The following is a 23,330-nucleotide window of genomic DNA, read 5'->3' as shown; positions in this document are numbered from 1 at the left end:
TTTCTTCTTATACTAAAATATGCCTCAAGGCAAGTAGGAGACCTGTCAGACCCAATAATTCGAAATAATTCAAATTGAGTTGAATTCTTGCCACACCATTACCCTCCAATATATCCTCCCACCAGGTCCATTCATAATTAAAATCAGCAGGATTGCAGCGATAATCAGCTGGTCGATTATTAATAGGGTGGGCATGCTCCCTAAAGTATGCTAGACGTTCTAAAATATTTGCAAATATGGTGGAATTTTTATATTTTTCATAGAGATTATTTTGTTCACAGGGATCCACATCTAAATCGAAGAGACAGGGAGATTCGAGGGGGTTACATGGTACCGTATCGGAGGAATTGTTGTACGCACATTTGACCTCGGCTTGGCGGCGTTGTTCCATTAGGTCTAGGGGTTTATCACCATTTATGCTATGTAAATGTTTCCACGTGGCGGAATCTTTTACCAATTCCTCATAGTGCCCGAAGCGGGGATCAATTTGTGAACTATCATTGGGCCTCTGCGATAGCCAACCATCATAACGTCCCTCCACCGTGCTGCCATTGACAAATTTCCATTTTCCCTTGGCATATACCTCGTAGTTGAAGATTTCATCAATGTTGTGCATGATTTCACGTTCCACAGATTCATAGCCATACTTGAGGGAGGGCCAAAGGTTAAGGCCATCTATTCGCAGAGCCTCCAGATCCAGGTGGATGTTTGCCGCTGCCGCCAAGGTGGGTAGAAAATCAGCAATGTAAATCTTTTGTTTCCAAATGGTACCCAATTTTTCCAGCTGGGTAGACCAAATGGCTGCCGAACTGCGTAAACCACCCTCCCATGGCGAGTGTTTTTGCTGAAAATAGAGAACATTTTTATTTTATGGTAAAATTAAAAAAATTCCCCTCTTAACTTACCCCTCTTAGAGGATAATTGGAGGCGGTTGTTGAATGCATGCCCACGCTGGGTCCACCATTGTCGGACAAGAACAGCAATATGGTGTTATTAAGGATCCCCTTGAGACTCAAAGCCTCCACCACCTGGCCCACACTTTCATCCAGTTTTGAAACCATGGCTGCATATTTCCTACGCCTTTCATCTTTGATATAAGAAAATTTGGCAATTTCCGCCTCCGGGGCTTGTAGAGGGTCCTCATCATTACCCGCATGGGGTGCCAAATGGCTAAGCAGCATAAAGAGCGGCTTTTTGTGATAGTTATGCCTCTGGATACGTTGTACGGCAGCTTCAGTCAGTAAATCGGTGACATAGGTACCGTTGCGATCACAGACAGGCTTCAAATTGTCACGGAAGTCATGGCCTCGAGAATAGTTGGCATTCTAGGCGAGAAGAAATATCCAAAATCAATTAAAGTTAATTTCAAAGTCCACCTCTGCCTTCTCTACTTACCCCCTGATCCAATGTCTGATCATAATAACCCACATAGGCCCCCAGGTAACCATAATGCTGATCGAATCCCCGAAAAGTCGGCGTATAGGCTTTCCGTGACATACCCAAATGCCATTTACCTATTAGCGAGGTAAAATAACCATTTTGCTGGAAAATCTCCGCCATTGTGGTCTCATTCACCGGCAGACTCCATGGTTGATCATTAACCAAGACATAATGTTGCATTCCAGTGTTCAGAGGATATTTCCCGGTAAGTAAAGCTGCCCGCGATGGCGTACACATGGAGGGAGTATAGAGATTATTTAATATTACCCCACTATAGGCTAAGGCATCGATATTGGGTGTTAGGAATTCATTGGAGCCACGGAAACTGACATCATCGAAACCCTGGAATGATAAAAGGGAGATAATTTCTTATTAATGCTGGGTTAGAACAAAGGGAAGCTGGCCTAGGTAAGGAATCTCATAATTTGGTTATATTATATAAAGTTCAGATAGTAGTTCAGAATATAACTCAAGCCGGGTGTGTTTCAGTGTTTTGAAAGACAAGAGAAGTTATAGCAACACATAACTTCGTTGGTATATCGTTTCCAGCTATGTATCTGGTCTTTGTTCCTCTGTGTTCGGATTCAAAACTTCTGCAACAGTCTTCAGGTAGACGGCATTTGAGGTCATATAAACTCAGGTAGGTGACCGTTGAACAATATACACACAGGTAGACAATGTTTGAGCCCACCTACCGTTGGTTAGACGACCTTTTAGGCCATAGACACACAGGTAGACTACTGTTGCCTCGATAAAGAATACGAAGGACTTAAGTTAAAGGACAGAAGACTTTTGAAATCTTTAGAATGCCTCTAATGCTTCGGCATATCTACAGAAATCCTCTGTCCTCTTCAGAGCAGCGATAAAAGACTCTGCTGTATGTGGTACACCAACGAAAAGCTTTATAGGTATTCGGCAAAGAAAAAAGGGCCCTGAGGTTTTAGAAAAGCATCTGATGCCTTCAGTATAGCAACATAAGGATACTGAGATCTTATGTTCGTTCGTCTATCGTTTTCAGTTATTCTTTTTTGGGTCCTCTGTGTTCAGATTCAAAAATTCTGAAACCATACTCATGTATACGGCCTTTGAACCTATCTCTCAGGTAGAAGGTCTTTAATATACGGTCAGGTAGACAATATACCCCAGGTGGGTGGCATTTGAGCAGTTGTCTCCACAAATAATACGAAGACAAATGTAGCGTGTAGTGCGGTGCCAATCCACATGCACCCCTTCTCATCTACACGACTATTGCACCTATCTACTCACAGGTAGACAATATAACGCATGTAGACGGTATTTGAGCCCACGAGTAGACAGCCTTTTATGACATATAAACTCAGGTAGACGACCGTTGAACAATATATCCACAGTTAGAAAACATTTGAGCTCTGCTATCCGGGACTAGACGGCCTTTAGATCATATACTCACAGGTAAACGACCGTTGCCTCCATAAAGAATACGAAGGTCTTCAGTAAAAAACAGAAGGCTTTTGAGATCTTTAGAATGCCTCTAATGCTTCGGCATATCTACAGAAATCCTCTGACCTCTTGAGTACAGCGATAAAAAGACTTTGCTATATATGGTATACCAACGAAAAGCTTTATAGGTATTCGGTAAAGAAAGAATAGGACCCTGAGGTATTAGAAAAATAGCTGACGTCTTCAGTATAGCAACACAAGGAGACTGATATCTTATGTTCCTTCGTCTATCGTTTTCAGTTATTTGATTCTGGTTCCTCTGTGTTCAGATACAAAAATTCTGAAACCATACTCATGTAGACGTCCTTTGAACCTATATCTCAGGTGGAAGGTCTTTAATATACAGTCAGGTAGACAAGATACCGCAGGTAGACGGTTTGATCCCATTTAGGCCATATACACTCAGTAGACGGCAGTTGCCTCCACAAATAACACGGAGACAAATGTAGGCATTTGAGCACACGAATAGACAGCCTTTTGAACAATACATCCACAGGTAGAGGACATTTGAGCCCAGCTACCCTGGACTATACGGCCTTTTAGGTCATATGCACTCAGGTAGACGACCGTTGCCTCCATAAAGAATACGAAGGTCTTCAGTAAAAAACAGAAGGCTTTTGAGATCTTTAGAATGCCTCTAATGCTTCGGCATATCTACTGAAATCCTCTGAACCTGAGACTCTGCTGTATATGGTATATCAACGAAAAACTTCATAGGTATTCGGTAAAAAGGACCCGGAGGTCTTAGAAACGCCTCTGATGCCTTCAGTGTAGCAACATAAGGAGACTGAGGTCGTATGTTCCTTCGACCATCTTCTTGTAGGCGGCCTTTGAACCTATCTACTCTCAGTTAGACAATATACCCCAGGTAGACGGAATTTTGGGCAATTTACACCATATACACTCAGGTAGACTACAATTGCCTCCACAAATAATACGGAGACAAATGTAGCGTGTAGTGCGGTGCCAATCTACATGCACCCATCTTCATGTACACGACCGTTGAAGCTATCTACTCTCAGGTAGACGGCATTTGGTATACAGTCAGGTAGACAATGTACCCATGGTAGACGACATTTGAGCCCATTTAGGCCATATACACTCAGGTAGGCGGCAGTTGCCTCCATAAATAATACGGAGACAAATGTAGCGTATAGTGCGGTGCCAATACACATGCACAAGATGTCCTGAGTATCGTAGTATTAATTCGGGCCCAGTATGAATTGAGGGGGCTGCATCCGGATGTCAATCGGGCTAACATGGTTGCCTTGGCAGCTGGCGTTATCCTTTGCTGCTTTGGCTGGGGACTTGTCTCCAAGTACTGCATTCACATTATACCTTTGAACTGCCAGCCCAACTGCAAGAGTGCGAAAGCTATTCAAGCCTGCCTGATGGGCTGGTTGGTCTCAAGGTTCCCATTTATACCTTTGGACCTCTCTCTCTCTAGAACATATAGAACTCTCCTGGGAGAAAAACTGTCCACAAGATTGTGTCAGGAATGGTCACGGTGCTGCCCCCACAGCACCTTGTTGTTCTGATGCATCGGTGAAATCTTCACCTCGTTATGAGGATAGTCTACTAGTGTCATGAGGAGGCACCCCGTTATAGTCCTAAGGACGGTATTCTGGAAGTTTTTAATATTTTTCCAATGCGCAGCGTTAAAATTATCATACCACAATTGTGCCGCATAGCTTACCACAGACCTGCCTATTGTTTTATAAGAGGTCAAGAGGCTTTATTTGTCATAACCCCCTTGTGATGCCGACCAGCTTCTTGAGGACCTTGTTCCTACTTCCAATCTTATCGCATATATCAGCGGCTTTTGCGGACGACTTAAAGTTGCTGTCGAACGTTACATTCAATATCTTTGGGTAGTCAGTCAGTCAGCCAGCGACTTGAGAACCATGTTCTAATTCTGATCATGTCGCATATAGCAGAGATTTGTACGCACGACTCAAACATGCAATCGAACATTGCACCCAATATATTGAGGTAGTTGGTGGTCGGAATCAGAACATCATCGACCAAGTTGTTTTGTGGGGGATCGTACAATTAATCATCCACATACATTTCAATCTCCATGCCGTCTGGAGGATGAGGAATTTCGGAAATGCAGAGGTAAAACAGTTCTGTAGATATCAACCCGCCTCGGGAACTGTTCGTTGTCACACCTTGAAAACCACAACCACATGGAAGCTTCAAAAGGAAACTTGGCATCACTCACACTTGTTTCATGTGGTTGTGGTAGCGCGGCACTCAACGGAGGCCTTAAGACCGGGTGCGTCAATGGTGATGTCTGGCGAGCTGTGGCAATCTCCTCCTATCCTCGTAGTAGTGTCTTAAATTCTCTGAAGTCTCTGAAACTTTGCCAATCAGTGTTTCCATGGTTAAGAAAAGTACGGCGGTCAGAGGTTATGAAGTTGGGTGAAGGTGGCCAGAGTTCGCAAACTGTTGCGTCTTCAGAGTTCGTACGATGAAGCTTATCACGCTCCTTTGATAGTCCCGTTGCCTCTGGGGAAATTTTATCTAATTTCGGGTATACCGAGCGTCTGCACTATGATCATGTCTCGCAATTTTTTTTTTGTATTCCGAGGGTTTGGGCAATTCTCTGAATGGCAAATTTTCAGAAGTCTTGCAAATTGGTTTTCCCATGGTCAGAGGTTATGTTGGAGACGATGATAGGAAGATGTATTAAGAGCCAACCGAAATGACGGGTTGCCAGGGCAGGACATAATTTATCAGACCGGGTGCCACTCTGGTGATGACGGCGAGCTGTGGCAATATCCTCTTATCCTTATAGCAGCGTGGATCTATCAATTTCCTAGGTCAGTACTGTATAAATGTGGTCAAGGGTACAAATCCGGAATTCAAAAGCTCATGATGACTGTTGAGACCCTAGCACCAGACGGTTATTGCCTTCAAAAAGCGAGTCAATATCAAGCATATAACGAAGGACACAACTATTCATCGGCGGTATGTACACGTTGAGCATCACTACCACTGTATAAGGATGGTAAGTTCTCTTCCCCTGCTTCTTGTACGATCCTTCTGCCAAACGTTGTAACTATCTCAACGTTGCAAACTACAGGTGACTGCGAACTTTGTTTCCTGGATTGCGGTGAACATAAGGTCGTCAGTATAGCAACAGAAGGGCTCTAAGGGTTTTGGTATAGTAACAGAAGGTCTCTGAGGTCTACGTATATCAACAAAAGGCTTCTGATGCTTCGGTATATAAAGAAATATTCACTGACGTCTTCAGTCTAGAATTAGAAATCTCAAACTTCTGTAAAGAAATATAAGGATCATGAGGTCTTAGAAAATGCCGATGCTTCGGTATATCAACAGAAATTTTCTGAAGTGTAACGACCCTGATGTCTTAAACGCCTCTGATATCTTCAGTATAGCAACAGAAGGCCTCTGATGTATTCAGTATAACAATAGAAGGCTCCTGATATCGCCGGTGTAGCAAGAAAAGGCTTCGGAGATCTTCAGAAGGCCTTCGGTATATCAACAGAAAGTCTCTGAGGTCTTCAGTATAGCGATAATAAGCCTCTGCGGTCAACGATATAACAATAAAAGGCCACTTAAGTCTTCAGTAAAGAATTATAAGGAACCTGAGGTCTCTGAGGTCAGTATACCAATATAAGGCATCGTATGTTTTCAGTCTAAGCGCTTAAGGCTTCTGATGTCTTCATTATAACAATAGAAGGCTTCTGCTGTGGTCAGCCAGCTACAAAAGATTTTGGAGCTCTTCAGAAGGCTTCTGATGCATCGGTATTTCAACAGAAAATCTTTGGCATATAACAACGGAAGGCCTCTTATGTCTTCAATAAAGAAATATAAGTACCCTGAGGTTTTAGAAAAACCTTTAACGTCTTCAATATAGCAATAGAAGCCCCCTGAGGTCTTTAGTATGACAAGAGAATGCCTCTGAGCTTTTCAGTCTGAGAACAGAAGGCTTTTGATGTATACAGTATAGTAAGAGAAGACCTCTGAGGTCTACAGTATAGTAAATAAGGCTTCCGAGATCATCTGATGATTCGGAACAATAGTAGGCTTCTAATGTCGTCAGTAAAGCAACAGAAGGATTTGGAGATCTTCAAAAGGCCTCTGATGCTTTGGTATATCAACAAAAGTCCTCTGACGTCTTCAGTACAGATATAAAAAATACTCGGTATGTCTGTTGACTTTAGTGGCCGATGCAATTGATGCATTTCCAGGGCGATAAACAACAACATGGGATTTTTCAGAATGGGTCTACAGAAGCACCCTTTCTTACAGAAGGGTTCACATAAACACTGATTCTTTCAGAACCAGTCTATAGAAGCGCCCTTTCTTTCTAAAACGATCTATAAAGCACCCTTTCTTACAGGAAAGGGCCAATAGAAGAATCCTTTCTTTCAGGAGGGGTCTCTAGAAGCACACTTTCTTTCATAATGGGTTTCTAGAAACACCATTTCTTTCAGAAAGGGACTATAAAAGCACCCTTTCTTTCGATAGAGGTACACTTTCTTTCAGAAAGGGTTTATAGAAGCACCCTTTCTTTTAGAATGGTTGGTAGAGACACACTATCTTTTAGAATCGGTCTGTAGGAGCACCCTTTCTTTCGCAAACGGACTATAGAAGCACCCTTTCTTTCAGAAATGGTCTATAGAAGCACCCTTTATCTTAGACAGGGTCTATAGACGCACCCTTTAAATCGTACTAAATTGCAATTCATCTAGCTGATTTTTTTAAATTATATCTTAAAATTAGTTTTAATACAATAAAATGTTTTTTTTTTATAACAGCTTATTGTAATTCAGTTAGCTGAAATGTAATTTTAGCTAGCTGAAATGTAATTTTAGCTAGCTGAATTGTGTTAAAATGAGTTTTATGATATTATGGAATTTTATAACAAATTATTACAATTCAGCTAGCTGAATTACGCTAAAAATAGTTCATTTCTCAATTCAGCTAATTAAATTGGTTTAAAATCTTAGTAAATTGCTATTCAGCTAGCTGAATTTTTTAAGTTCTGTCTTAAAATTAGTTTTAATACAATAAAATGTTTTTTTATAACAGCTTATTGTAATTCAGCTAGCTGAAATGTAATTTTATCTAGCTGAATTGTATTAAAATGAGTTTTATGATAATATTATGGAATTTTATAACAAATTATTACAATTCCGCTAGCTGAATTTTTTAAATTCTATCTTAAAATTAGTTTTAATACAATAATTTGTTTATATAACAGCTTATTTTAATTCAGCTAGCTGAATTGTGTTAAAATGAGTTTTATGATAATATTATGGAATTTACGCTAAAAAATAGTTCATTTCTCAATTCAGCTAATTAAATTGGTTTAAAATCTTACTAAATTGCAATTCAGCTAGCTGAATTTTTTAAATTCGATATTAAAATTTGTTTTAATACAATATAATGCTTTCTTTTAAAACCTTTTTGTCATTCAGCTAGCTGAATTGCAATGTTAAAGTAATTCAGCTAGCTGAATTGTAATGTTAACGTAATTCAGCTAACTGAATTTAAATTTTAACGTAATTCAGCTAGCTGAATTTCAATTTTAACGTAATTCAGCTAGCTGAATTGCAGTTTTAACGTAATTCAGTTATGCTGAATTGCATCTTAACGTAACTCTGCTAACTGAATTTCAATTTTAACGTTATTCAGCTAGCTGAATTGCATTTCTAGTCTAATTCAGCTAGCTGAATTGCAACTTTAACGTAATTCAGCCAGCTGAATTGCATTTTAGCGCAATTAGGGTAGCTGAATTGCAATGTTAACGTAATTCAGTTTGCTGAATTGCATTTCTAATCTAATTCAGCTAGCTGAATAGCACTTAAAATTAGTTTCCCCATAAATTTCATCATATTTCAATACTCACCATATCATCAGCCATAATTATAACAATATTTGGCTTGGCATTATGCTCCCAGGTGGCGGCTTGCACCGACGACGCCACTGCTAATAGTACCGCCAGCAGCACAGCTAGCAGATAAAATCGAATCATACTTCAGCAACTTTTTTATTCTATACCAAAATTTCCACGCTAAAATATTCAAATGGCATCTATGACTCCCCAATTAGATGGCGCCTAGAAAGCAAAAAAAAAAAAAAGAAGAAGCGCGATTTTTTAGCAATAAAATATTGTATTTTAATACAATTAAGTCACGTTCAAGATTGACTAATGTCAGTCGTTCGGTGTTTTACTCATCATAAAAATTTGTGTAAATATTTATTGTTGTTGTTGTTGCTGTTTGGAAATTATTGTTAACAGTAGTTACTGCTTGGTTAATTTATTAGATGGTTGTTTGTCGATTGTCTGCTCAGATGATATTTTTGTTAAAAAAACAATGGAGAATAGTGGTGGATGAATGAATGGAGAATGGAGTTGAAGGAATGTCAATGGGGGAGTAGTTATTTTTAGGGGCGTTTTAAGGAAACTAGTATTTATTTTAAATAATTATTTCCTTAGAAAATCGATGACATATTCTTAACGAACACTACCCAGTAATCATTCTGTATCTCCCCCTTGATTAACCTTTTAGTTTACTTTTCTGCAGAAAAATCAAGAGTACATTTCTGTTACTCTTTTTTTATTTTCTTAATTACTCTCTCTCTTTTTCGTCACTGATAACAAATTTTGATTGGAATTTCCATAAAATCCCTAATTAAAAAAATAGACAATTAAATGTCGATAGCATTGTATTCGACATGGGTTTGTTGCTGCTGCCGGTTTAGTTAATTATTGTTTACCTGTCAATTTAGCTTTAACAAATCGCCGGTGTAACAAATAATTTGAAACAAAAGAAGCGGAAAATTTAGACCACTGCCGATAAACAATTAAAAAATGGGAAGGTTAGCAAGTTAAAAAAATAAGGTGTGGTTTCGGTGAATCAAACATCGCCCACTGTGGGAGACACAAATAAAAATGTACTTTTATTGTGCTTCAAAAATTCCTAAATTCTTTAAAAATCCATGCCTATGGTGCTGCAAATATTCTTAAAAAAATCTTTAAAAAATCCACGCCTTTTTAATCTTAATCTTTTCCATCTCGAAAATTTCAGGAATTCTGAATCACGTGTTCAAAGCTTACAGCTCACGTTATTTATTAAAAAAAAAAAAACAAACCATTTAAACAATGTTTTTTTTTTGCATTACAAGGTATTAACCCAATTTGCACGTTCTACATGTACACAATAAAGACGTCAATATGGTGACACATTTAAAGCGACAAATACATTTTTTTAAATAGCAACCAATTAAAATGCACATCACCCACAATTGTTATTAAATTTATATATACTCTTAATGATATATAATTATTACACATGAAGTTTATATTACAGCGGATTTTCCAGATTTTGTTTTTGATATCATTTTGTTTCATATTAAGAAGATACGATCTATGGCACAATTAAATTTTGTTGATGGAGTTGACGTATTGACGTCAAAGGAAACGTTTGGAAGTTATGACGTCCATAAAATGAGATTGTTGAAAAAGTTATTTTTTATGCATTTTTAAATAAATATTTAGAGGACTACACACAGAGAATGAATGCTTGGACTAACATAAGCGTGGATTTTTAAAGGAATTTTTAATGAATATTTGCACCACATAAAGCGTGGATTTTTTAAAGAATTTTTAATGAATATTTGCACCACATAAAGCGTGGATTTTTTAAAGAATTTTTAATGAATATTTGCACCACATAAAGCGTGGATTTTTTAAAGAATTTTTAATGAATATTTGCACCACATAAATCGTGGATTTTTTAAAGAATTTTTAATGAATATTTGCACCACATAAAGCGTGGATTTTTTAAAGAATTTTTAATGAATATTTCCAGCCCCATAGGCGTGGATATTTTAAAGAATTTTTAATGAATATTTGCACCACTTAAAGACTGGATTTTTTAAAGAATTTTTAATGAATATTTGCACCACATAAAGCGTGGATTTTTTAAAGAATTTTTAATGAATATTTGCACCACATAAATCGTGGATTTTTTAAAGAATTTTTAATGAATATTTGCACCACATAAAGCGTGGATTTTTTAAAGAATTTTTAATGAATATTTGCACCACATAAATCGTGGATTTTTTAAAGAATTTTTAATGAATATTTGCACCACATAAAGCGTGGATTTTTTAAAGAATTTTTAATGAATATTTGCACCACATAAATCGTGGATTTTTTAAAGAATTTTTAATGAATATTTGCACCACATAAAGCGTGGATTTTTTAAAGAATTTTTAATGAATATTTGCACCACATAAATCGTGGATTTTTTAAAGAATTTTTAATGAATATTTGCACCACATAAAGCGTGGATTTTTTAAAGAATTTTTAATGAATATTTCCAGCCCCATAGGCGTGGATATTTTAAAGAATTTTTAATGAATATTTGCACCACTTAAAGACTGGATTTTTTAAAGAATTTTTAATGAATATTTGCACCACATAAAGCGTGGATTTTTTAAAGAATTTTTAATGAATATTTCCAGCCCCATAGGCGTGGATATTTTAAAGAATTTTTAATGAATATTTGCACCACTTAAAGACTGGATTTTTTAAAGAATTTTTAATGAATATTTGCACAACATAAAGCGTGGATTTTTTAAAGAATTTTTAATGAATATTTGCACCACATAAAGCGTGGATTTTTTAAAGAATATTGATGAAAAATTGTTTAAAAAATCCACGCTTATGGTGTTGTAAATATTGATGAAAAATTGTTTAAAAAATCCACGCTTATGGTGTTGTAAATATTGATGAAAAATTGTTTAAAAAATCCACGCTTATGGTGTTGTAAATATTGATGAAAAATTGTTTAAAAAATCCACGCTTATGGTGTTGTAAATATTGATGAAAAATTGTTTAAAAAATCCACGCTTATGGTGTTGTAAATATTGATGAAAAATTGTTTAAAAAATCCACGCTTATGGTGTTGTAAATATTGATGAAAAATTGTTTAAAAAATCCACGCTTATGGTGTTGTAAATATTGATGAAAAATTGTTTAAAAAATCCACGCTTATGGTGTTGTAAATATTGATGAAAAATTGTTTAAAAAATCCACGCTTATGGTGTTGTAAATATTGATGAAAAATTGTTTAAAAAATCCACGCTTATGGTGTTGTAAATATTGATGAAAAATTGTTTAAAAAATCCACGCTTATGGTGTTGTAAATATTGATGAAAAATTGTTTAAAAAATCCACGCTTATGGTGTTGTAAATATTGATGAAAAATTGTTTAAAAAATCCACGCTTATGGTGTTGTAAATATTGATGAAAAATTGTTTAAAAAATCCACGCTTATGGTGTTGTAAATATTGATGAAAAATTGTTTAAAAAATCCACGCTTATGGTGTTGTAAATATTGATGAAAAATTGTTTAAAAAATCCACGCTTATGGTGTTGTAAATATTGATGAAAAATTGTTTAAAAAATCCACGCTTATGGTGTTGTAAATATTGATGAAAAATTGTTTAAAAAATCCACGCTTATGGTGTTGTAAATATTGATGAAAAATTGTTTAAAAAATCCACGCTTATGGTGTTGTAAATATTGATGAAAAATTGTTTAAAAAATCCACGCTTATGGTGTTGTAAATATTGATGAAAAATTGTTTAAAAAATCCACGCTTATGGTGTTGTAAATATTGATGAAAAATTGTTTAAAAAATCCACGCTTATGGTGTTGTAAATATTGATGAAAAATTGTTTAAAAATCCACGCTTATGGTGTTGTAAATATTGATGAAAAATTGTTTAAAAAATCCACGCTTATGGTGTTGTAAATATTGATGAAAAATTGTTTAAAAAATCCACGCTTATGGTGTTGTAAATATTGATGAAAAATTTTTTAAAAAATCCACGCTTATGGTGTTGTAAATATTGATGAAAAATTGTTTAAAAAATCCACGCTTATGGTGTTGTAAATATTGATGAAAAATTGTTTAAAAAATCCACGCTTATGGTGTTGTAAATATTGATGAAAATTGTTTAAAAAATCCACGCTTATGGTGTTGTAAATATTGATGAAAAATTGTTTAAAAAATCCACGCTTATGGTGTTGTAAATATTGATGAAAAATTGTTTAAAAATCCACGCTTATGGTGTTGTAAATATTGATGAAAAATTGTTTAAAAAATCCACGCTTATGGTGTTGTAAATATTGATGAAAAATTGTTTAAAAATCCACGCTTATGGTGTTGTAAATATTGATGAAAAATTGTTTAAAAAATCCACGCTTATGGTGTTGTAAATATTGATGAAAAATTGTTTAAAAAATCCACGCTTATGGTGTTGTAAATATTGATGAAAAATTGTTTAAAAAATCCACGCTTATGGTGTTGTAAATATTGATGAAAAATTGTTTAAAAAATCCACGCTTATGGTGTTGTAAATATTGATGAAAAATTGTTTAAAAAATCCACGCTTATGGTGTTGTAAATATTGATGAAAAATTGTTTAAAAAATCCACGCTTATGGTGTTGTAAATATTGATGAAAAATTGTTTAAAAAATCCACGCTTATGGTGTTGTAAATATTGATGAAAAATTGTTTAAAAAATCCACGCTTATGGTGTTGTAAATATTGATGAAAAATTGTTTAAAAAATCCACGCTTATGGTGTTGTAAATATTGATGAAAAATTGTTTAAAAAATCCACGCTTATGGTGTTGTAAATATTGATGAAAAATTGTTTAAAAATCCACGCTTATGGTGTTGTAAATATTGATGAAAAATTGTTTAAAAAATCCACGCTTATGGTGTTGTAAATATTGATGAAAAATTGTTTAAAAAATCCACGCTTATGGTGTTGTAAATATTGATGAAAAATTGTTTAAAAAATCCACGCTTATGGTGTTGTAAATATTGATGAAAAATTGTTTAAAAAATCCACGCTTATGGTGTTGTAAATATTGATGAAAAATTGTTTAAAAAATCCACGCTTATGGTGTTGTAAATATTGATGAAAAATTGTTTAAAAAATCCACGCTTATGGTGTTGTAAATATTGATGAAAAATTGTTTAAAAAATCCACGCTTATGGTGTTGTAAATATTGATGAAAAATTGTTTAAAAAATCCACGCTTATGGTGTTGTAAATATTGATGAAAAATTGTTTAAAAAATCCACGCTTATGGTGTTGTAAATATTGATGAAAAATTGTTTAAAAAATCCACGCTTATGGTGTTGTAAATATTGATGAAAAATTGTTTAAAAAATCCACGCTTATGGTGTTGTAAATATTGATGAAAAATTGTTTAAAAAATCCACGCTTATGGTGTTGTAAATATTGATGAAAAATTGTTTAAAAAATCCACGCTTATGGTGTTGTAAATATTGATGAAAAATTGTTTAAAAAATCCACGCTTATGGTGTTGTAAATATTGATGAAAAATTGTTTAAAAAATCCACGCTTATGGTGTTGTAAATATTGATGAAAAATTGTTTAAAAAATCCACGCTTATGGTGTTGTAAATATTGATGAAAAATTGTTTAAAAAATCCACGCTTATGGTGTTGTAAATATTGATGAAAAAATTGTTTAAAAAATCCACGCTTATGGTGTTGTAAATATTGATGAAAAATTGTTTAAAAAATCCACGCTTATGGTGTTGTAAATATTGATGAAAAATTGTTTAAAAAATCCACGCTTATGGTGTTGTAAATATTGATGAAAAATTGTTTAAAAAATCCACGCTTATGGTGTTGTAAATATTGATGAAAAATTGTTTAAAAAATCCACGCTTATGGTGTTGTAAATATTGATGAAAAATTGTTTAAAAAATCCACGCTTATGGTGTTGTAAATATTGATGAAAAATTGTTTAAAAAATCCACGCTTATGGTGTTGTAAATATTGATGAAAAATTGTTTAAAAAATCCACGCTTATGGTGTTGTAAATATTGATGAAAAATTGTTTAAAAAATCCACGCTTATGGTGTTGTAAATATTGATGAAAAATTGTTTAAAAAATCCACGCTTATGGTGTTGTAAATATTGATGAAAAATTGTTTAAAAAATCCACGCTTATGGTGTTGTAAATATTGATGAAAAATTGTTTAAAAAATCCACGCTTATGGTGTTGTAAATATTGATGAAAAATTGTTTAAAAAATCCACGCTTATGGTGTTGTAAATATTGATGAAAAATTGTTTAAAAAATCCACGCTTATGGTGTTGTAAATATTGATGAAAAATTGTTTAAAAAATCCACGCTTATGGTGTTGTAAATATTGATGAAAAATTGTTTAAAAAATCCACGCTTATGGTGTTGTAAATATTGATGAAAATTGTTTAAAAAATCCACGCTTATGGTGTTGTAAATATTGATGAAAAATTGTTTAAAAAATCCACGCTTATGGTGTTGTAAATATTGATGAAAAATTGTTTAAAAAATCCACGCTTATGGTGTTGTAAATATTGATGAAAAATTGTTTAAAAAATCCACGCTTATGGTGTTGTAAATATTGATGAAAAATTGTTTAAAAAATCCACGCTTATGGTGTTGTAAATATTGATGAAAAATTGTTTAAAAAATCCACGCTTATGGTGTTGTAAATATTGATGAAAAATTGTTTAAAAAATCCACGCTTATGGTGTTGTAAATATTGATGAAAAATTGTTTAAAAAATCCACGCTTATGGTGTTGTAAATATTGATGAAAAATTGTTTAAAAAATCCACGCTTATGGTGTTGTAAATATTGATGAAAAATTGTTTAAAAAATCCACGCTTATGGTGTTGTAAATATTGATGAAAAATTGTTTAAAAAATCCACGCTTATGGTGTTGTAAATATTGATGAAAAATTGTTTAAAAAATCCACGCTTATGGTGTTGTAAATATTGATGAAAAATTGTTTAAAAAATCCACGCTTATGGTGTTGTAAATATTGATGAAAAATTGTTTAAAAAATCCACGCTTATGGTGTTGTAAATATTGATGAAAAATTGTTTAAAAAATCCACGCTTATGGTGTTGTAAATATTGATGAAAAATTGTTTAAAAAATCCACGCTTATGGTGTTGTAAATATTGATGAAAAATTGTTTAAAAAATCCACGCTTATGGTGTTGTAAATATTGATGAAAAATTGTTTAAAAAATCCACGCTTATGGTGTTGTAAATATTGATGAAAAATTGTTTAAAAAATCCACGCTTATGGTGTTGTAAATATTGATGAAAAATTGTTTAAAAAATCCACGCTTATGGTGTTGTAAATATTGATGAAAAATTGTTTAAAAAATCCACGCTTATGGTGTTGTAAATATTGATGAAAAATTGTTTAAAAAATCCACGCTTATGGTGTTGTAAATATTGATGAAAAATTGTTTAAAAAATCCACGCTTATGGTGTTGTAAATATTGATGAAAAATTGTTTAAAAAATCCACGCTTATGGTGTTGTAAATATAGATGAAAAATTGTTTAAAAAATCCACGCTTATGGTGTTGTAAATATTGATGAAAAATTGTTTAAAAAATCCACGCTTATGGTGTTGTAAATATTGATGAAAAATTGTTTAAAAAATCCACGCTTATGGTGTTGTAAATATTGATGAAAAATTGTTTAAAAAATCCACGCTTATGGTGTTGTAAATATTGATGAAAAATTGTTTAAAAAATCCACGCTTATGGTGTTGTAAATATTGATGAAAAATTGTTTAAAAAATCCACGCTTATGGTGTTGTAAATATTGATGAAAAATTGTTTAAAAAATCCACGCTTATGGTGTTGTAAATATTGATGAAAAATTGTTTAAAAAATCCACGCTTATGGTGTTGTAAATATTGATGAAAAATTGTTTAAAAAATCCACGCTTATGGTGTTGTAAATATTGATGAAAAATTGTTTAAAAAATCCACGCTTATGGTGTTGTAAATATTGATGAAAAATTGTTTAAAAAATCCACGCTTATGGTGTTGTAAATATTGATGAAAAATTGTTTAAAAAATCCACGCTTATGGTGTTGTAAATATTGATGAAAAATTGTTTAAAAAATCCACGCTTATGGTGTTGTAAATATTGATGAAAAATTGTTTAAAAAATCCACGCTTATGGTGTTGTAAATATTGATGAAAAATTGTTTAAAAAATCCACGCTTATGGTGTTGTAAATATTGATGAAAAATTGTTTAAAAAATCCACGCTTATGGTGTTGTAAATATTGATGAAAAATTGTTTAAAAAATCCACGCTTATGGTGTTGTAAATATTGATGAAAAATTGTTTAAAAAATCCACGCTTATGGTGTTGTAAATATTGATGAAAAATTGTTTAAAAAATCCACGCTTATGGTGTTGTAAATATTGATGAAAAATTGTTTAAAAAATCCACGCTTATGGTGTTGTAAATATTGATGAAAAATTGTTTAAAAAATCCACGCTTATGGTGTTGTAAATATTGATGAAAAATTGTTTAAAAAATCCACGCTTATGGTGTTGTAAATATTGATGAAAAATTGTTTAAAAAATCCACGCTTATGGTGTTGTAAATATTGATGAAAAATTGTTTAAAAAATCCACGCTTATGGTGTTGTAAATATTGATGAAAAATTGTTTAAAAAATCCACGCTTATGGTGTTGTAAATATTGATGAAAAATTGTTTAAAAAATCCACGCTTATGGTGTTGTAAATATTGATGAAAAATTGTTTAAAAAATCCACGCTTATGGTGTTGTAAATATTGATGAAAAATTGTTTAAAAAATCCACGCTTATGGTGTTGTAAATATTGATGAAAAATTGTTTAAAAAATCCACGCTTATGGTGTTGTAAATATTGATGAAAAATTGTTTAAAAAATCCACGCCTATTGACATTTAATTTTTTTTAAAAATCTTTAAAAATCCATAAAATTAATTATTTTTTCAGAATTTTTCATTGGAATTTAAATAATTCCAATGACACCCCCAATCACATTTCATTATTTACATTAATAAAAAAACTTCACATATTTTAATTGAAATATTTGCTAAATCAACATAAACTGAATTGTATAATTTTCCTACAGCTGCTGACTTAATTGTAATTGGGCCGCCAAAAGTCAACACTCATTAAAAAAATTTCCCACCAACTGTTTTGGACAGTTGATTAAATTTATTTTTCGCAATAAATATTTAGATTAATTTTTTGATGAAATAAATTTGAAATACACTGTCAATAGCAATTAGTGAAAATTAAGAGATAACACAAATTGTTGTTTGCCAAAAGGTGTTTGAAAGAAGACGTGTTTAAATTGCTATTTATGCAAGCAATATTGATAATATCTAAATTCAATTTAAAACTGGCAGCTAAACCATGAATTTTGGGGGGAATGTGACATTTATTTGACAGATATTTTATGGAATTGACAACTTAATGAGGCTTTTCAGAAAAATACGTTTAGCATTATTAGCATCCAAATTAGAAATTGTAAGAGGGCTTATAGCATATTTACATAAGAGCTTGTTGCAGGGTTAGCCGACCTGGAGCAAGTTGAGTTTAAGCATTAAGCTCAGATAAAATTATAATTTTTTCTAAATAGCCGGCCTTCGGCCGGGAATTTAAGACTTTCTGCTATGGACAGGTGCAAATCTAGGGCACGGAAACAAAATATCTTTTAAATTGAAAATTTTTCTCTAGGTAGCCGACCCTTAACAAGGGCATTTTCGTAACTTTGCAGGCCCATATCTCGGGATGTATAGACTTCCGCAATAAATGTTGTATATATTTGTGATCAAGGTAACGAGACCTACCTGTGGAAAAAATTTGGTCCCGATCCGAGCTTAATGCTTAAACTCAACTTCAGCCAAAACAAAGATACAATTTTTTTATCCAATTTCAATTTTTTATTTTTGGTCTATTTAAAATTTCCCCAAAAACTGCGCCATTACATTGTTTATTTTTAGTTGTTTGTATTTTTGTTTTGTAACTCTGTTTTTTTATTGATTGATTTGTGCACTGTAGAAACCACTAACACACATTAACTCCCGATTATCGAACAATAACAATAGTGGGGAGAGAGTTCTCAGATGTTAACACTACTAATCTCACTAATCTCATTATCTCTCGATAATATCATTATTTGTTTTATTTTGTTATTGATTCTGTTCAAATTTGTTTTATTTTGTTTGTTTTTGATGTAAAACACGCACCCACCTCAGCCGACAAGACACTCGCGTACTCCCCACAAAAATAAATGAAAGATTTGGGGGCCAAAGAGCAAGTTCACAGCACAACAACAATTTTTACTCCCCCAACAACACAATTAACCGCATGAATTTTTTATGAGAAAAAAACAAAATATTTTAGCGATTCACGATCGATGCACTCTTTTGGAAGTATCGCGGAATAATGAACAATTTTACAACAGAAATGTGAGCTATATTAGCGTCCGAAACACAACCGCATTTATTTTGGCATTTGAATTTTGGAGAAAACAATATAAGAGAATGAATTAAAGAGAAATGTGAAATGTTTGAAGTATTAGCGAAGAGATTCGTTTGGTTAATGATTGGGGAAAAACAGTTCAACGAGACAGCGACAGAAGAAGAACATCTTTAATGGGGATAATTATTGGCATTATTAGAAACCCAAAACACTGAAAAAAATTCCTCTAATAATTCATTAAAAATTCTTTAAAAAATCCACGCACATAAAACACAAAATATTCATTAAAAATTCTTTAAAAAATCCACGCTTATGTTGGTCCAAATATTCATTTAAAATTCTTTAAAAAATCCACGCTTATGTTGGTCCAAATATTCATTAAAAATTCTTTAAAAAATCCACGCTTATGTTGGTCCAAATATTCATTAAAAATTCTTTAAAAAATCCACGCTTATGTTGGTCCAAATATTCATTAAAAATTCTTTAAAAAATCCACGCTTATGTTGGTCCAAATATTCATTAAAAATTCTTTAAAAAATCCACGCTTATGTTGGTCCAAATATTCATTAAAAATTCTTTAAAAAATCCACGCTTATGTTGGTCCAAATATTCATTAAAAATTCTTTAAAAAATCCACGCTTATGTTGGTCCAAATATTCATTAAAAATTCTTTAAAAAATCCACGCTTATGTTGGTCCAAATATTCATTAAAAATTCTTTAAAAAATCCACGCTTATGTTGGTCCAAATATTCATTAAAAATTCTTTAAAAAATCCACGCTTATGTTGGTCCAAATATTCATTAAAAATTCTTCAAAAAAATCCACGCTTATGTTGGTCCAAATATTCATTAAAAATTCTTTAAAAAATCCACGTTTTATGTGGTGCAAATATTTATTAAAAATTCTTTAAAAAATCCACGCTTAATGTGGTGTAAATATTCATTAAAAATTCTTTAAAAAATCCACGCTTAATGTGGTGCAAATATTCATTAAAAATTCTTTAGAAAATCCACGCTTTATGTTGGTCCAAATATTCATTAAAAATTCGTTAAAAATCCACGCTTATGTTGGTCCAAATATTCATTAAAAATTCGTTAAAAATCCACGCTTATGTTGGTCCAAATATTCATTAAAAATTCTTTAAAAAACTCCACGCTTATGTTGGTCCAAATATTCATTAAAAATTCTTTAAAAAATCCACGCTTATGTTGGTCCAAATATTCACTAAAAATTCTTTAAAAAATCCACGCTTATGTTGGTCAAAATATTCATTAAAAATTCTTTAAAAAACTCCACGCTTATGGAGGTCTCAATATTCATTAAAAAATCCACGCTTATGTTGGTCCAAATATTCATTAAAAATTCTTTAAAAAATCCACGCTTATGGAGGTCTCAATATTCATTAAAAAATCCACGCTTATGTTGGTCCAAATATTCATTAAAAATTCTTAAAAAAATCCACGCTTATGTTGGTCCAAATATTCATTAAAAATTCTTAAAAAAAATCCACGCTTATGTTGGTCCAAATATTCATTAAAAATTCTTTAAAAAATCCACGCTTATGGAGGTCTCAATATTCATTAAAAAATCCACGCTTATGTTGGTCCAAATATTCATTAAAAATTCTTTAAAAAATCCACGCTTATGGAGGTCTCAATATTCATTAAAAATTCTTTAAAAAATCCACGCTTATGTTGGTCCAAATATTCATTAAAAATTCTTTAAAAAATCCACGCTTATGGAGGTCTCAATATTCATTAAAAAATCCACGCTTATGTTGGTCCAAATATTCATTAAAAATTCTTTAAAAAATCCACGCTTATGGAGGTCTCAATATTCATTAAAAAATCCACGCTTATGTTGGTCCAAATATTCATTAAAAATTCTTTAAAAAATCCACGCTTATGGAGGTCTCAATATTCATTAAAAATTCTTTAAAAAATCCACGCTTATGTTGGTCCAAATATTCATTAAAAATTCTTTAAAAAATCCACGCTTATGGAGGTCTCAATATTCATTAAAAAATCCACGCTTATGTTGGTCCAAATATTCATTAAAAATTCTTTAAAAAATCCACGCTTATGGAGGTCTCAATATTCATTAAAAAATCCACGCTTATGTTGGTCCAAATATTCATTAAAAATTCTTTAAAAAATCCACGCTTATGTTGGTCCAAATATTCATTAAAAATTCTTTAAAAAATCCACGCTTATGTTGGTCCAAATATTCATTAAAAATTCTTTAAAAAATCCACGCTTATGTTGGTCCAAATATTCATTAAAAATTCTTTAAAAAATCCACGCTTATGTTGGTCCAAATATTCATTAAAAATTCTTTAAAAAATCCACGCTTATGTTGGTCCAAATATTCATTAAAAATTCTTTAAAAAATCCACGCTTATGTTGGTCCAAATATTCATTAAAAATTCTTTAAAAACTCCACGCTTATGTTGGTCCAAATATTCATTAAAAATTCTTTAAAAAATCCACGCTTATGTTGGTCAAAATATTCATTAAAAATTCTTTAAAAAACTCCACGCTTATGGAGGTCTCAATATTCATTAAAAAATCCACGCTTATGTTGGTCCAAATATTCATTAAAAATTCTTTAAAAAATCCACGCTTATGGAGGTCTCAATATTCATTAAAAAATCCACGCTTATGTTGGTCCAAATATTCATTAAAAATTCTTAAAAAAATCCACGCTTATGTTGGTCCAAATATTCATTAAAAATTCTTAAAAAAAATCCACGCTTATGTTGGTCCAAATATTCATTAAAAATTCTTTAAAAAATCCACGCTTATGGAGGTCTCAATATTCATTAAAAAATCCACGCTTATGTTGGTCCAAATATTCATTAAAAATTCTTTAAAAAATCCACGCTATTCATTAAAAATTCTTAAAAAAAATCCACGCTTATGTTGGTCCAAATATTCATTAAAAATTCTTTAAAAAATCCACGCTTATGGAGGTCTCAATATTCATTAAAAAATCCACGCTTATGTTGGTCTCAATATTCATTAAAAAATCCACGCTTATGTTGGTCCAAATATTCATTAAAAATTCTTTAAAAAATCCACGCTTATGGAGGTCTCAATATTCATTAAAAATTCTTTAAAAAATCCACGCTTATGTTGGTCCAAATATTCATTAAAAATTCTTTAAAAAATCCACGCTTATGGAGGTCTCAATATTCATTAAAAAATCCACGCTTATGTTGGTCCAAATATTCATTAAAAATTCTTTAAAAAATCCACGCTTATGGAGGTCTCAATATTCATTAAAAAATCCACGCTTATGTTGGTCCAAATATTCATTAAAAATTCTTTAAAAAATCCACGCTTATGGAGGTCTCAATATTCATTAAAAAATCCACGCTTATGTTGGTCCAAATATTCATTAAAAATTCTTTAAAAAATCCACGCTTATGTTGGTCCAAATATTCATTAAAAATTCTTTAAAAAATCCACGCTTATGTTGGTCCAAATATTCATTAAAAATTCTTTAAAAAATCCACGCTTATGTTGGTCCAAATATTCATTAAAAATTCTTTAAAAAATCCACGCTTATGTTGGTCCAAATATTCATTAAAAATTCTTTAAAAAATCCACGCTTATGTTGGTCCAAATATTCATTAAAAATTCTTTAAAAAATCCACGCTTATGTTGGTCCAAATATTCATTAAAAATTCTTTAAAAAATCCACGCTTATGTTGGTCCAAATATTCATTAAAAATTCTTAAAAAAATCCACGCTTATGTTGGTCCAAATATTCATTAAAATTTCTTTAAAAACTCCACGCTTATGTTGGTCCAAATATTCATTAAAAATTCTTAAAAAAATCCACGCTTATGTTGGTCCAAATATTCATTAAAATTTCTTTAAAAAAATCCACGCTTATGTTGGTCCAAATATTCATTAAAAATTCTTAAAAAAATCCACGCTTATGTTGGTCCAAATATTCATTAAAAATTCTTTAAAAAAATCCACGCTTATGTTGGTCCAAATATTCATTAAAAATTCTTTAAAAAATCCACGC

At 32.2% G+C, this 23,330-nt stretch overlaps 1 protein-coding gene across 3 annotated transcripts; it reads right to left on the bottom strand.

Moving 5' to 3' along the window:
* On the bottom strand, window positions 1-19,299 carry LOC141401087 (arylsulfatase B). Of its 3 annotated transcripts, none has more exons than XM_073980918.1 (5): window positions 19,057-19,299; window positions 8,804-9,013; window positions 1,396-1,782; window positions 906-1,325; window positions 1-844 (listed from the first exon to the last, which is right to left on the bottom strand). In XM_073980918.1, exons 2-5 carry the CDS (start codon window positions 8,927-8,929, stop codon window positions 8-10), a joined length of 1,770 nt encoding a protein of 589 aa, XP_073837019.1. In that variant the 5' UTR covers window positions 8,930-9,013; window positions 19,057-19,299; the 3' UTR covers window positions 1-7. The 3 variants fall into 3 exon arrangements, with proteins under 3 accessions (XP_073837019.1, XP_073837018.1, XP_073837017.1); XM_073980917.1 differs by having other exon boundaries at window positions 19,061-19,299; XM_073980916.1 differs by having other exon boundaries at window positions 18,658-19,287.
* Window positions 19,300-23,330: the final 4,031 nt, after the last annotated feature.

The sequence above is a fragment of the Musca autumnalis genome, unplaced genomic scaffold (assembly GCF_047663935.1).
Source record: "Musca autumnalis isolate F117 unplaced genomic scaffold, ASM4766393v1 scaffold_4, whole genome shotgun sequence".
NCBI classification, from domain to species: Eukaryota; Metazoa; Arthropoda; class Insecta; order Diptera; family Muscidae; genus Musca; species Musca autumnalis.
The sequence above is the reverse complement of the archived record's forward strand: the minus strand, read 5'-3'. Positions and strand labels throughout refer to the sequence as shown.